The sequence below is a fragment of the Apaloderma vittatum genome, unplaced genomic scaffold, assembly GCF_000703405.1.
Source record: "Apaloderma vittatum isolate BGI_N311 unplaced genomic scaffold, ASM70340v1 scaffold44832, whole genome shotgun sequence".
Lineage (NCBI taxonomy): Eukaryota > Metazoa > Chordata > Aves > Trogoniformes > Trogonidae > Apaloderma > Apaloderma vittatum.
Genome location: NW_009703836.1, coordinates 1 through 14,320, shown reverse-complemented (window position 1 = coordinate 14,320; position 14,320 = coordinate 1). Strand labels below are relative to the sequence as shown.

At 45.8% G+C, this 14,320-nt stretch overlaps 1 protein-coding gene across 1 annotated transcript; it reads right to left on the bottom strand.

Moving 5' to 3' along the window:
• Positions 1–333: 333 nt before the first annotated feature.
• On the bottom strand, positions 334–14,270 carry LOC104267616 (splicing factor 3B subunit 3; the record flags this gene model as incomplete). Its single annotated transcript, XM_009864773.1, has 13 exons — positions 14,159–14,270; positions 13,390–13,716; positions 12,272–12,444; positions 11,816–11,957; positions 11,393–11,505; positions 10,453–10,590; positions 9,308–9,411; positions 7,904–8,069; positions 7,299–7,394; positions 6,710–6,782; positions 1,235–1,386; positions 693–848; positions 334–489 (listed from the first exon to the last, which is right to left on the bottom strand). Coding segments are annotated over exons 1-13 (1,866 nt in total), but the record flags the coding sequence as incomplete, so codon positions are not given.
• Between the last annotated feature and the right edge of the window lie 50 nt (positions 14,271–14,320).

Genomic DNA, 14,320 nt, shown 5'->3' with positions numbered 1-14,320 from the left:
GGTTGGTCAAACACGACTTCCCCTTGGCACACGTATAAACACTGAGAGAGAGAGGGGAAAAACCCACCAAACCCCAAAACACAAACAAACAAAACAAAATGAAAAGGCTCTCCTATCTTATCATCTCCAGGCACGGGAAAAATTAGATCAGCTGTTACAGATTAGGATCGTGGGCCACGCTTCCTGCGAACCAACAGAGAAAAGCCAGGCAAGCTAGTCATTCTTGGTCATTCACCTACGAAAATACAGCCTGGACGGACACAGCCCCCCTCTGGAGCACCCCTCTGAACATTTCCAGCCAATGGGAGAGGCAGAAACAGCACAGCTACTCACCGAAGGGTCGAGGGAAATAATTCTGACGGTGTTGTCCACCAGCCCAACAGCAAGGAACCGGGAGCGCTGCTCCCCAGGGGGAACATTGGCCAGGCTCATGCAAACTACATCGGCCGACATCTCCTTTCTCTCCGTGTACTCATTCAGCTGTCCTGACTGAGACAGAAAAACACACGTTACGGACCTTAGAGACTTCAATTAGCTATTAAATCATTTAACTCGAGGCAAAGTCCAGATACGTGAGGCTTCGATCTATCTGTTCTAGGATGCCTCATTACAGAATCCTCTCCTGCGAGCCTGATCACGGCTCAGTCTCTGGAATGCTCCTCCAAACTTATTCACAGCACTAGCACACGTACCGGGTCCATCTCAAAGTAAACCAGCTCTCCTCCAGTCAGGGCTATCACTACTTGTCGCTGGTTCACAGCACATTTTACAATGGTTTTTTTCCCTGGTGTCTTCCATTCGTTTACTCTCTTATCTGCTCGGATGTGCCGGATCCCATCCGGATAAACCTGAAGGGGGGCGGGCAGAAACAAAAGTCACATCAATTCTGCATTTACCATCCCTCCACAACTCCCATCTCACCAGTGATTCGGAAACTGAAAAAAGCCAAAGGCAAGCACCAGTGATCCATTAGCAACAGCAAAGCCACCCTCTGGCTGAAAGCACTGCCCCTCTGAACTACAGTAAGGAATTGCTGAGCACTGAAGGAGACACTGACCATCTTCAGCTGGTCCAGTCTCACTTAGCAGGATATAAAAAGGGAAAGGCTGAGCGTCATTCTCTGACGACCCAGGCCTTTAGACACAACATCTGTCACACTACGGTAGAAAGCAACGGCTGTGCAGCAAGCAGAGAGGAGGACACAAACACACGCATCAGGAGCAGCTTTTATTACCTGCACCAAAGCATCATCACCAAGAAGAGAGCAGGACAAGGTGGGCGTAGTACCCAGGAACCCGGAATCAGTCACTTCTTCTACAGTCTCTCCGATAGACAGCACCAGGGTGGCGTTTACGAAGGACACGATGATATAGGCATCAAATTCATCTGGTTAAGGGAGACAGGGGCGAAAAAAAACCCAACGATGCTAATTAAATAAACGTGAATTAGTAGTCTGACAGATGTCTAGCAGTTACTTTTCAGCAAAATCCCTGTGATAATTACATCTGCTGACAGTACTGTGTAAGTTCATCCTAGGACACCCTGTCCAAAAGCCAGCCACTGTTAGACTCCAAACAATGCAAGACTGAGCCAGGGATCAAAGGATGATCCAGATACAGAGTCAATTCATGATACCCTGGATTCTGCCAAGTAAGACTCCTACCTACTTTTTTCAAAGATAGCATAAGGTCTACAAGCCTTTGTGACACTTGCCCCACCGCACATGAGAAGATGAATCCAGATTTAACAGCCAATGAAGTCAAATGATGCACTCCAATAACCTGAACATATGGAACCCATCTGCGGAAACCGCACGGCGAACGCTGCCAACGGGAGGTCGCAGGACCACACCGCTACCTAGCACCTGCGTAAGAAAAGGCTGCGGAGAATGACGAGTGTGTGGCGCAGCAGAGGAGCTCAGGGTCAGCCTGTTCTACCCTCATCCAGAAGCTCAACTAGCTTACGTCCACGCAGCCCCCCGTCTGGTCATCTGGGGTGAGAAATAACTACATTTTTGAGATAAAGCAAACACTGACCTTTACTCCTACTGGAATAAATGACAGTATTGTGACTGTTATCACCACTGCCAGCCTCTCCCAAAGCCTGGGAGAGTCCACTAGCTTGGATGTGGAAGAGCTACACTAGCTGAAATAGTCTTAACAGCTCATTTGGAAATAAAGGAAACTTTGAGGGAAACAAGGGTAGTAGGACAGGTTTACTGCTGTCCACTCGCGCTCTGCAGAAAGGGACAGGCACTAAAGAGCGGGAGAGGAGAGTTTCATTAAAATGGAGTAACAGAAGCAACAGAAACAATGAAATCTGTTGAGAAATAGAGCCAGGAGCCTCGGTGGAGAAGTAAGATTGCCTCAGAGAAGGAACTCCACTTGTGTTGTTGTCATGTAGGTGGTGTTTCTTAAAAAGAAAAAAATTCCCTGTTTTAACTCAACCCAATGCTCCGGCTTATGCACCACAGCACATGACAATTAGCGGAGGTGAGGGTGTAAGAGAGTTGTCACAGTTTTTGCCCCTGAGCAGAGCTTCTCCATAATTTCACAAGAAGCGTCTAATGGCTCTCTAGAGAAATGAGAGAGAGAACTCTCACTGGGATGAATACAGGATGCCAGCAAATACCACGCAGCAGCTTAAAGAAACTGAACTGAGTTAAGCGAAACAAATGCTTCAGGAGCTGATCCTTATCCACCCTGTTTAGACGGGGGTGCTGCCAAACCTGCTGCATCACGTTTGCAACAAACTTCTTACATACTGCTGAAAATATGCAAGTGGAAGAAAAAAAATTTAAAATTATCGTTCTTCTTTCCAACATCTGGTACACAGACCACAGCTCTGATGAAACTGAAGAGCTTTCTGTAATTAAAGCAATTCCAACAGTATAAACTCGGTTACTGCTCTAATTAAGTGGTCACAGCCTATAACCTCCAACGTGCTCCTGAACCCCACAACCAGGAGCGGGTCCACTTGGGGAAATGAGGAAACAAGAACTGAACCCGCACACAGAAACTGATCAGTAATGCCAACTATTCAACCCCTTGGCTTCGCAGGAGAATTTCCCCAGCGTTAAACAGCAGATGGTAAGAGTTCAGCAAGACGTATGCTGCTACACACTGGTTATTTTCTACCCTGAACAGCAGCTTCTGCAAACTTGCACAGATTTTTCACCACCAGAAGCCTGCAAGAATTCCTCGATTGCCTTCAGCAGAGATTCTAGCAGTTCACAGGCAAAGCATCTAATTCATAAATATCCTGTAGACAGGATGTTCTAAAAATTCCATTTCAAAGAGCGTAGCTGCTTTCCAAACTTCTTGAGAGCTGCTGCCTTCCTCCCTGGGGGCTGTCATTCTCATGATAAACCACCGTGTCGCAGCTGGAGGCATAACCACGTGATGTGAGGCAGGACAAAGGACACCCATTTGGAAGCAAAACAGATTCCCTTAGTCCTACCCAAAACAAAAACTCATTCCTACCCCTTAATACTTTCTTAGCTCTTTCTTTTCACTGCCTTACAGATATGTTAGAGCGTACATTTAAGCCTGTGTCCACAACAGTGATAAGTGCATTTCTGCTTGAAGTTCAGTAGTGTTGCTTAATGCCCCTCTGCTGGAGCTTTTGAAATAAAAGGTTTGATTTACCAGAATTAAGTCAATGAATGAGATGCATTCATCTAGACTCGAACAATAAAATTTTGGTTTAGGAAACGTAGCAGCCTAGTTGAAATGAAGAGGACAAGAACCCTGCGGCACACGGAGAAGTAGCCTCAGTTAGAAAAACAAAAGGTCTATAGATTTTAATATGAAAAGACGTTTACTTTGCTCTGCACAATCCCAAGCAGAACATCAGGCTGCTCAGAGCTCTGAACAGACAGATGTTGTTTTGTATACAGACACAAGACTTCAGAGATGTTTATTACAGTTCTAATTGCTCCAGTTTAGTCCCTTTCAGCGAGTCACAGAGACATTTTAATGATTCTGAAGAACCACAGCTGGACTCGCTCTTCGATGAATTCATTACCAGTTGTCTGCAGCTTCGTGCACACGTCACAACCAGTTATGAAAACATCCCATTTCAGCCCATGAACTCTATACCACTGTCCTTTTTGCTATCTGTCGAGGATTCAGTCTGAGTTGGCCCATGAGAATTCCCTTCCTACACGCCACTCCAAGCCTGACAGTTTTCTTCTCATGCTCCGCAGCATCTGAATGTGCACCGATAAAAACGCAGCCGCCGCTGGCTCAGAGGAGTTCAGCGAACGGATGAGTAGTGACAAAGCCCGGGATTATTCTCACCTAAAAGACGCTGACCAGGATGACAGCACGTTTTCCTGAGCTCCCACAGCCGTGACTCGCTGCAATTGCTTTTCAGGCAAGAGTGCCAGGTAGGGAACGCAGCCTGCGAGCTCTCAGCTCACAGCTGCCTCCACAGCAAAAGCACGAAGCCATCTATCTCCTCAGACCTCGGCACACAAGGGCAAGAGAGGGCTTGGTCCAAATCCCAGCCAATTCTGTCTGATGGGCAGATACACCCCATAACCAGAAGGCAGCAACACCTACAGGTGCTTCAAGCACATGTGATCATTTTCTCTTGGAGGTCTGCACAAAGCAGCCTAGAAGGGAGCTGAAAACACCCGTGAAACGCACACCCCAGACTTTAGCCACAAGTGACCGTTCTGCGGAGACAGAGACGCTTGTTTCGTTCCCCACGGACAGTAACGACGCAACAGGAGTCGCTTTCTACTCCCCCACTACCAACCTACAAAAGGCAACAACCTCCAACTACGTGACAGCTTCTGGAACTTGTGTACTGTAAAGCTCAGTGTAAAAAACAGCCCCCACAATTTAGGGATTCTCTGCGGTTAACCTGTGGGACGGCACAGTAGGCCCTAAGCAGTGGGTACACACCTGGGGGGATCAGCACCTCCACCACCAGCCACCTGTGGAAGAAAAAAAAAGGCTTGGTATTGGTAGTGTGCATCACCACGTACCAGCCAAGGTTAGTATTTGCTTTGGAGGCTGCAAACCTGCATCAGTTTTACAGAGGCCTCACAGCACGCGCCTGCTGCGCCGCCAAGGCAAAAAGAACACTAAAAATCAGCACTCAGGCAGTTTCAGGGTTAGATACAGGTTTGAAAAGGTGCTGCGGTCTTTCTGATCAAAAGCCACCGAAACCCGTTTCTGAATCGAGAGGGAGGTAACCTGAGGATTGGTTTCGCAGAACTACGTTCAAAAAGCAGCGTGGGTCACAACAGCTACGCATTGCGGCCGCTCGGAAATCACGAAGATCTTCACGCTGGAGGATTTGGAAGGAGGGAAAAAGAGGCAGAGAGACCAGTCGTGAAGGTTAGCAACAGTCCTCCATCTCCTGAAAAAGCAAAGTCATCCTTTGGAACCCCAAGAGACAAAGGTTTTAAAACTGTAAGGTGATGTCAGAAGCCTCCGTCTCTCAGAGGGAGCAAATGTTACCAACTCCTTTCCAGAAGGCAGAAGCATAAGTTTGTCTCTAACTGTACTGCCTCTTTTAAGAAAAGCACGTGTTTCTGATATGAACCGTGGAAATACTTCCCTTCTGACCCTTCTATTTCTGGGGAACACAAAGGCATTTTGTGCCCAAAGCTCCTTCCACGCTGTATACGAGTTTTAGAACACAAGCAAAGGAACTGATGGCAGGTCCCAGACGGCAAAGTGAACTCCACAGCAAGGTGTGACACTCTCACAAAGTTACTGGCTCCCTGGAAGACACACTAAACTCTCCGATGGCTTCAAAACAAGCTACTGTGTCACCACAGCAGGCCCAGGTCTCCACTGCAACATTCTGCCATTTTTAGATCCACTGTATAAGCCTACAGCAAGTCTTTGTGAGATTTATACAAAGCACTGCCTCGGGAATAATCACTGAGGCTGTCAGTACCCAGAATAGATTTATTGCAGGCTTTTTTAGCTGTTTCTGAGGAACTCTGTTCTCACCCTCCAGAGAAGGGCAGGACAAGGGATTACATTTCCTCTGGTACTTTAGGAAGTACATTACTTCAGATCGGGGGAAAAAAACAAAACCAAAAAAATGCAAACCCCAAGCCCACAATCCAGTATGCTCTGCCAATTTCAATTCTTGACCTTCCTGGAATCAGCAGCGTTCTATACACTGCTGGGTTTTTGAATAGGGAGCATGTCCTAGCCCAAACAGCCTGTTTTCTTTGCAGATCTGCATTGAGGGAAGTAATAAAATATAGACACTGTTGCTGATTTATCTTCTTTGTCCTGTAATTTGTATCCTGCTCTCTCACAAAGAGCCGATTACTGTAGTTGTCAACGCGCACATAACGAATAGCGAGCGTGCTCCAACAAAAAGCATCATCCTTGCCTGTTGATGGCAGAGCTAGAACTTATGGTAAGTGGGAAAGGACGAGGAGTTCAGCAGCTTCAGGCTGCAACCGTGCAGCTGATGTAGCGTATCGGAGGATGGATGAAGCTGCAGGCAGCTGTTGCTTCGTCAAAAGAAAGTAGGACAATCCTAAAGGACCAGAGGGTGGCTTCTAAATACACACGAGTGCTCGACAATTCAAAAAGTAACTTTCAGGGATGGCATGCAACCATTGTGCAAGCACCTTTCTTATCTCCTTGGACAGAAATCCAAATGAAAGAAAAAAAATCTAATAAAAAACCACTATAACTTCCCTGTGCTTCAGGAAAACACCGCATACCTTCAACATGTCTCCTCACAGTCCATACAGCGTTGGGGTTACCAGGCAGCTCCGAGACAGCCATTTCAGATACCTACGAGTAAACAGGAACACGGCTCTTAAAAAAGAGATGTCAAACCACCATCAGTTTTCAAGCTTTCCCACAACTAAGCAGGAGAGCTACTAATTCTCAATTCTGATGCTCTCTCCCTGCGCCAGATGTGCTGCGGGCTAGAGCACATTCAGTGACGACACAGCAACGCTAGAGCTCTGGACGGTCAGTGTGAAAACAAGGTCACCCCACCGCCCCCAGCGAAGAGATCAGCAGCAGCAGCAGCTGGCAGAGACACCGGGAATGTTCCAGTTCAATACACTCAAGTATTAGAAGAGACAAAATGCAGGTGGTTGGAGTCAACAACAACAGAAAAAGCCTTTGAGAGTATGAGTAAACAGTACAACCTTCCTATCTCCAAAAAAACAAGCACAGAGAAAGCTGCTCTCCAGAGCGCAGCAAAAGAAAAATCCCTTCGTTTCAGGACCCTCATCTCAAAGATTTTCTCCCACTGCTCTCGCCTCTCAAGCCGTTCTTCTGAAATGCTGGAAGTCTTACCTCAAGTCCATGTCTTAGAACCCTCAGAGATGACCGGGGCCCCCGACCACAAGCCACATACAACTGGGGTGTGTCTTCATTGGCCAGATCAGCTATCTGTGTGGAGAAATCGTGTCAAACAATATCTCCAGGAAGAGAAAACAAAACTAAGTTATATATGCCACACTACTGCTTTAAAATGTTTGGGTTTTTTTCAGGTGCTGAAAACGGTGAAGATGCCACAGGGTGTACCATCTGCTGCCCTGAAATAACGTCAAGTTTGAACCAAACTCAATGCAGAAAGAGAACTGGTCGGATGTCAACCAAGGAGCAGCAGAGGATGGCTGGACAATCCCTGTGTCCAGATATATATTTACCACCACAGGAATCAAAGGCTGCTAAGGCCAGGTACCAGTCTTAGGCAGCTGTCTGAAAATCTAGCAGACTCATTTTTCTACCAGCATTTAGTATAAAACAGTATTTCTGGAAACCTAGGATAACGTAGCTTTGGTGACTCTGCTTACACAAACCCCTCACAGAAAAGCAAAGCAAAACATTCCTGCGTCTGTGACCAATTCCCCTGCAAATGAGAAAAGACTTCTGTGAAGCTGCTGACGGCAACATACCTGGCAACACAGAATAGGAGACAAACTGTCCAACTCATCCACCAGGACCAGGTTTTTGAGAGGTCGTGGCTGAAAAAAGAATGTATCTCCTTCCTCAAGAGGCATGGCGGAAGAAAACTCTGGCTCCTCATCATCGTCACCCAGGTGAGCTATCTGGTACAGGTAGCTTGAGACACAAAGCAAGAGCAACAAATCTTCAGTGGAAAGCCCATGTCACCTTCTCTAAGAAAAGCTTAAGCAGATATTCAGGAAGTGGGGAGGAGAGAAAACCTTTCCTACCTTATACAGCTATTAAAATTTAGCTTTAAAGATTGTCTTCTTGGTGACAAAATGTTTAAAAAGAATCAAAGGTCTGCAAAAACCCACAAAATCCCCACAACAACCTCCCCCCTCCAAATCTTCTCGTTTGTAGCTGCCACTGACAAGGTGTCACAGAGTTTCACCATTCTCTCTGTCTGCCCTTGAGCCTTTCAGATATTCTTGTGTTAAAGTCAGAAGAACAAATGACAACTGAGGGCAAGAGCAAGGCCAATGGCTAAGAGTGCAACTCCAAGGTTATCTATTTTATTGGAATCCTCTCACCTCACTATTTTTAGCCGTGTTCCCTATTCCATTTTATGAGCCTAAATATTACAACTATCAAGTTGAACTTCAGAGGAGTAAAAAAAAAAAAAACAAGCACAAAAAAAAACCCCAAACCCAGAAAAGTAAGATTCGTTTTGCTCCTGGTTTTAATGAAGCTCAAGTGAATATGGCTTCTTCAAGAGCTTGGTTTACGCAACCCAGTTCAGACTCACTCCAGTAAACTGGCTGGAGCTCCCTCAGGTGGCTGACCGCAGATGTAGTCAAAAAAAGAGAATAAATCTCCATTCCTGCGAATCCCTCGGCCACCATTCATCTTCAAAGGTGTGCAGTGTCCCATGAGTCCTTAGAACATTCTAGAATCCCAAAAGTGAACTGAAAAAGCCCTCAAGCATACATGTATTGAGGAAGGACCACAGTTACTGTTAACAAACCCTATCAACTTCTCAGTGGGCCCCGAAACACAGAAGTTCAGCAAAAACTATCCGACTAATTAAACAATAATTCATCTGGCTACATGATGGACCCTATACGAACTGCAAGTGCTCAATTCCTCCCAAATCAACGGCAACAGCATGTGATCTTTTGTTCTCTGCGTTATAATCTCTCATCTGGGTTCAAACAACAAGAAAATTCCCCTATTCAATCACTGCCTGAACCAATTGTTCTTCTCAAGCCATGTGAACAAAGGCATTAATTTACCCATTAAAACAGAGGTTTTGTCTTTATATGTTCAATAAGTTCAAGGGTCAGTGTGCAGACCTGAACAGAACCGGTCTGTTTGGGTGGGGGGAAAACGCTGACGTGACATTGTTTACTCACTGGTTTCCAAATTCAGATGCCACGAAGAGAAAGCCCGTCTTCAGCACGCACATGGCAGCAGCGACGGGAACAGTGTCAAAGTACTTCAGTCGAATCTCCGTTACCTGAAAGCAGACCAAGATGTGACTGCATTAGCAAAGTACTGGAGCTGCACATCTGCAATTTAATAAAAAAAAGCTGCCTAGCTTTCCTCTCCAGAGAAAGGAAGCGAGAGAGTGGGCCAGGCTTAACCACATCAGTAGTTCTGGGCAGCAAATCACAAAAATCCAGCAGCCTGTTTTGAACACACATGTTGTGCTTGCCTGTTTTATTCTAAGACTTTCTGGCTTTGGCAACACTGAGTCAGTTTGGATTAAAAAAACAGTTGGAAAACCAGAAAGCCGTCTAGAAGGAAGAAGAAATTTGCTTCACTGAACACCGGCCATTCCCCAACATGGGAAAAACTAACTGTCCTGAGCAAATTACTACGTTTGATATGGTTGCAATAGCTCCGGGTGAAGCAGCTGAGAACAATCTTAAGACACTTAAAGATGCTACACCATCACCCCTTGTACCAAATTTAACGCGCAGCGATGAAAGACATCAACATTTACTCAAAACCGCAAGTGATTCACCGCAGCACAGACCTTTTCATTGCAAGACACTACACCAAGCGGGAGGAAGCCAGTTCAAGCCTGTTATTTCAACTCATGGGCAAGCTGTACCAAGCTAGCTGCCTCAACGCGTAAAAGGATTCGACTGCAGCATGTAAATAACTATCCAATTAAGAGATGAAATAGAGGGCACCTACTGTGATCAAGAGAAACTTAAGTTCTCCAGAATTAGTTTCTAGAATACCCAAAAGCTGACTCACGGACTAACACTTTACAACACATCTTCTCCCAACAGGACCGCCTGCAGAGCATCTGAAATGCACCCGAGCAACTCCGCAGCCTAATTCTCAACGGGTTTTGCAAACCTTGCGCTGTGTCTCTGTGCGAGTAAACAGCAGTTACAACCATGGGTATAACTGTGTTACAAATCACCTAAAGGACACGCCACGACACAGCTAAACTCACATTAAATATTTATCACTTCAGAGAATCAAGAGTTGATTAAGAATTCTTCTCAAGCAACACTTTTGTGGTTCTTCGTGTGATGCTTACCATGTCTTCATCGGTCTCCAGAGTGATTTTGAAGATATCTCCCTGCTCTGTCTGGGCCAGGAAGAAGAACATGGACTTGGTCTTATGTGTAGCAGAGCAGACAAAAATCATACCTCTCTCTGGGTCATCCAAGTCATTCTGTCAAGAAAGAAAACAAAGGATGTTGGTGGAATTACCCAGTAAGTGCAAATGTGATTTCACCGACTGAAGTATTCCCATTTCACAGGTGCTTTTAAGAGCTGACAGTGTGTGAAGTGGCTTTTAACAAAACACATCTCCTCTGTTGTTACACCTGTAGTTACCCTTGCTACGTCTCTGCCCCTGAAGGAAATAAATTTCTAAGACATTGTACCTAAGTATCAGCCCTCCCATCTCTTTTATCCCCCTCCCCAGAGGGCAAACTCTCTCCTGTATCGAACCCAAACAGGGAGAAAAGAGCTGCAACCCACACACAGCACCTCAAGCCCGGCAGGTGTTCAAAGCGCTGTCAAAGCACACGATGATTTTTATTTTTTTTTTTCGTGCAATTCCAAAGGAGGAGGAAGCAGCCCCTGACGCAACAGAGCAGCTGTCAAATTCCCCTGCACACGTGGCTCGCCATCTCAAGGAATCCCATCTTACACCAACAGCGCCGCCACCGCGGTGCCTGATCAGAGTCTTTGGAGTATCTCCAGCATAAATCTCAGAGAAGAGACATGAACCAAACTCATCACTTCAGGCTGTGCCCACCTTCATCTTCCCTCACATGTAACATGCAGCCAGTACGTTAGCTGACAGGCCAACAAACTTTAAACACCTTTTCTTCCTACTTTAAAACCACTGTGATGCTTTCTTTAAACCCTGAAAGGCAAATACCAAGCATTCGCTTCCCACTGAAAAAGACAATCTTAAAAAAAAAAAAAGGGGGGGGGGGGGGGGGTAGGAACCCCAAGATTCTTACCCGTCTCCTGGGAATTGGGCATCTGATATCAGGCTGGTCACCAAAATTTTTATAAGTAATGTAGTTTTCAGAACAGATCAGCACCCCGCTAGGTCCATCAGAACCCCCAGGAACTGAAACACAAAGAAGTAGTATTATGAATAAAGTCCTTTACATAGATCTGACTAACTGCAGGCAGAACATTTCTTCTGTTTTTCTTTAAAGCAACTTAGTTCCCAGTGCTCTCTCTCACCCTACAAATACAACTCTGCTCCTACTGAACAAGACAAAAGACTGAGTGCAGCTGCCTGTGTGAATTAATTAATACTAATCACTCAGACTACCTTTGAAACAACTCCTAAGACAAAGCTCATCGACTTTGCTCCCCTGGGGACTAGAAACCAAGCAGATCCACACTAAAAAAAATGACTTGATGGTCAATACCTGTTATGAGGAAGTTGCCATGCTCTTCCAAGGGCTCACTGTATTTCCTAACAACGTGGTTCAAACCCAAGTCCAGCTCATAAAACGTCAGCGTCTGTTGCGTGTTGGCTGCTGCTTCTCCCGTTGGATCATTGTCTGCTTCCTACAACGCAACACACGAAGGTGCCTCTCAGGAAAGGTGTTAAGCGAGGAGTAAAGCTGATGATGCATGGGCAAACAGTTTTGACTAATGTTAGAAAGAAGTCCAAAAGGAGACTTGCTGGAAGATGCAAGAAACAAAAGTTCAGAAGAAGAAAACACGCACTTTTGCAGCCCACCAGCTTTTGCAGCCCACCTGCAAGAACTTAAGAACCAGCATGAGAGAAGCAGCCAACATTCCCTGCTCCCACAGACAGATTAAGAACAGCAGAGGAAGGACAAAGCTCAAAAGACAGCCAAGGGAGAGCAAGTTCTCACCTCATAATCCATTTCCAGACAAGCAAACATCGGGTTTTCAAATCCCACGTCGACTCCCACCACGTGGTAGACCAAGGTATTGGCCTTGTGGGCTTCCAGCGGGGAAGAAATGGTGAGGCGAGCAGCAGCATCCCTGTTCAAGATATACACCAGCTTCTGCTTTTCGATAGCGCCTGCAAGGAAAGGACGACAGCACCTGAAGCACAGCACCTGACAATCAAGTTCCATCATACCTGCAAGCCCAATTCTGATATGTAACTCTGCAGGAGAACTTCTGCTGAAGTCCACTACGGGTATTTACCTCTACCAATTATTTACTTGCCATCAATTAACTCGAAATGTCTCATTTTTAACATTTCAAGGCATGAGCAGAGATGACAACTCCAGCTCTTTAAAGCCGCTGAGCTATGTCCATCGAGCCCAATGTTTGATCTGCAATGGCTACAAGCAGATCTTCTCACTCATCCTACCAGAGATGGGTGAATGCAGGGAAGGAAAAATAAACTGAAAGAAGCAGCCACACGTTCCACTGTTGAAAACCATTTGGCAAGACCTTTCCTCAGAAATATTTTAACTAAAAAAAAGAATATTCTTGCCTGATACAACCTGGCTTCAGCAAACTGAGAAAGTTCGTGCACCATGTCACTAAGACACCTTATGGTAAATCTTATTTAAAAAACAAAAATAAATAAACTGCCCAGGTGTCCTTGTACCTGTGAAGCCTGATCAGAAACACATCTAGCTGTCCCCACGACACATCTTCAGAGAAGAGACATGAACTCGTAACATCATTTCAGGCTACAGGAGCTGACACCTGGGGTCCCAGCTTCTCCCCCAGACATCACACTTTGAGGCTCTGCGTATCGCTGAGCCAGCCGGCCTCTCTCCAACTTGGTTTGGCCCAGCATTGGAATTAATTTGTGCAGATCTTTTGGTGTCAAGGAACTATTCCAAGTGCCCGCATTCTCCTCGACACACCTCACAGCCTAACAAACTGCCCGAGAAGAAACGCTTCCAACGATACTGGCAGAAACTCACTCCAAAACAAATATCCCCAAGATGGGAGGGGGGAAAAAAAAATAATAAATGCAGTAAAACGAGTGAACAGACTGACTTACTGATCATGACAGCACGGCCCTTCGGGTCTACGGCCAAGTACTGGCCCGGAACGATTCTGCGACATCCGCTCTTGCCAAAGGTTTCCTGATGAATCTTCTCAAACACATTTTTTGAAGGCTGGTACTCCAGAATAACGATGCGTCCCGAATCACTGCCCACCACGATGTAGTCTTTGGTCCCACCTGTGAGCCTGAAGGCCATGAGGGAGCGGATAACTCCAAACACTTCCACAGTCAGCAAGGTGTGAACCTTCCCCGTGTTGGGATCCGGGCGCAACAACTCCAGGATCTTGCCCCGGGAAACGACGATTTCTTGCTGCTTGGTTCCTAATGAACCCAGAATGTGAAGAAGAGTTAGTACCAACACAGAACATGCAACTTCTAAAAAGACTTTAGGAAAGAAGATAAAACTTTTCAACTACGAAATGCCAAATTATTACAGAAGAATTCAAAGCAACTTAATGACATAAGATGCCACTGCTGTTTTGAGCATCTTCTAGCAGATCGGGACAAAATATTATGTTAAATGTATTAAATAAAAACAGAATCATTCCAAACTTCTCCTGATCTCCCCACAGGTTTCAACAGCTCAAGCAATATGCTCAAAAGCAAATGTAAACATGCAAGAGGGAAAAAAAACAAACCAAAACTCTAGTCTGAAGGGCACAAGCTTCAGCACTCAACCCAAAAGAAAATCAAACACCTTTTCTTTTCCTCTATTACTGGAAACATCTCGAGCCAAGAAGCACGAAAAGAGGAGAAAAACCACCTGAGAAGTTGCCATGGATGGCAAAGCTGATGCCGGTGGCACGCTGCAAGGTCAGGTTGTAGAGGAACATCTTGGCGACGGCTTCGCTTCCACCTTATCTGAGCTCTGCTGAGCCTGCAAGCAGCAGGAGGGAAATTTGTACCTGGCAAAACCAACCCTCCC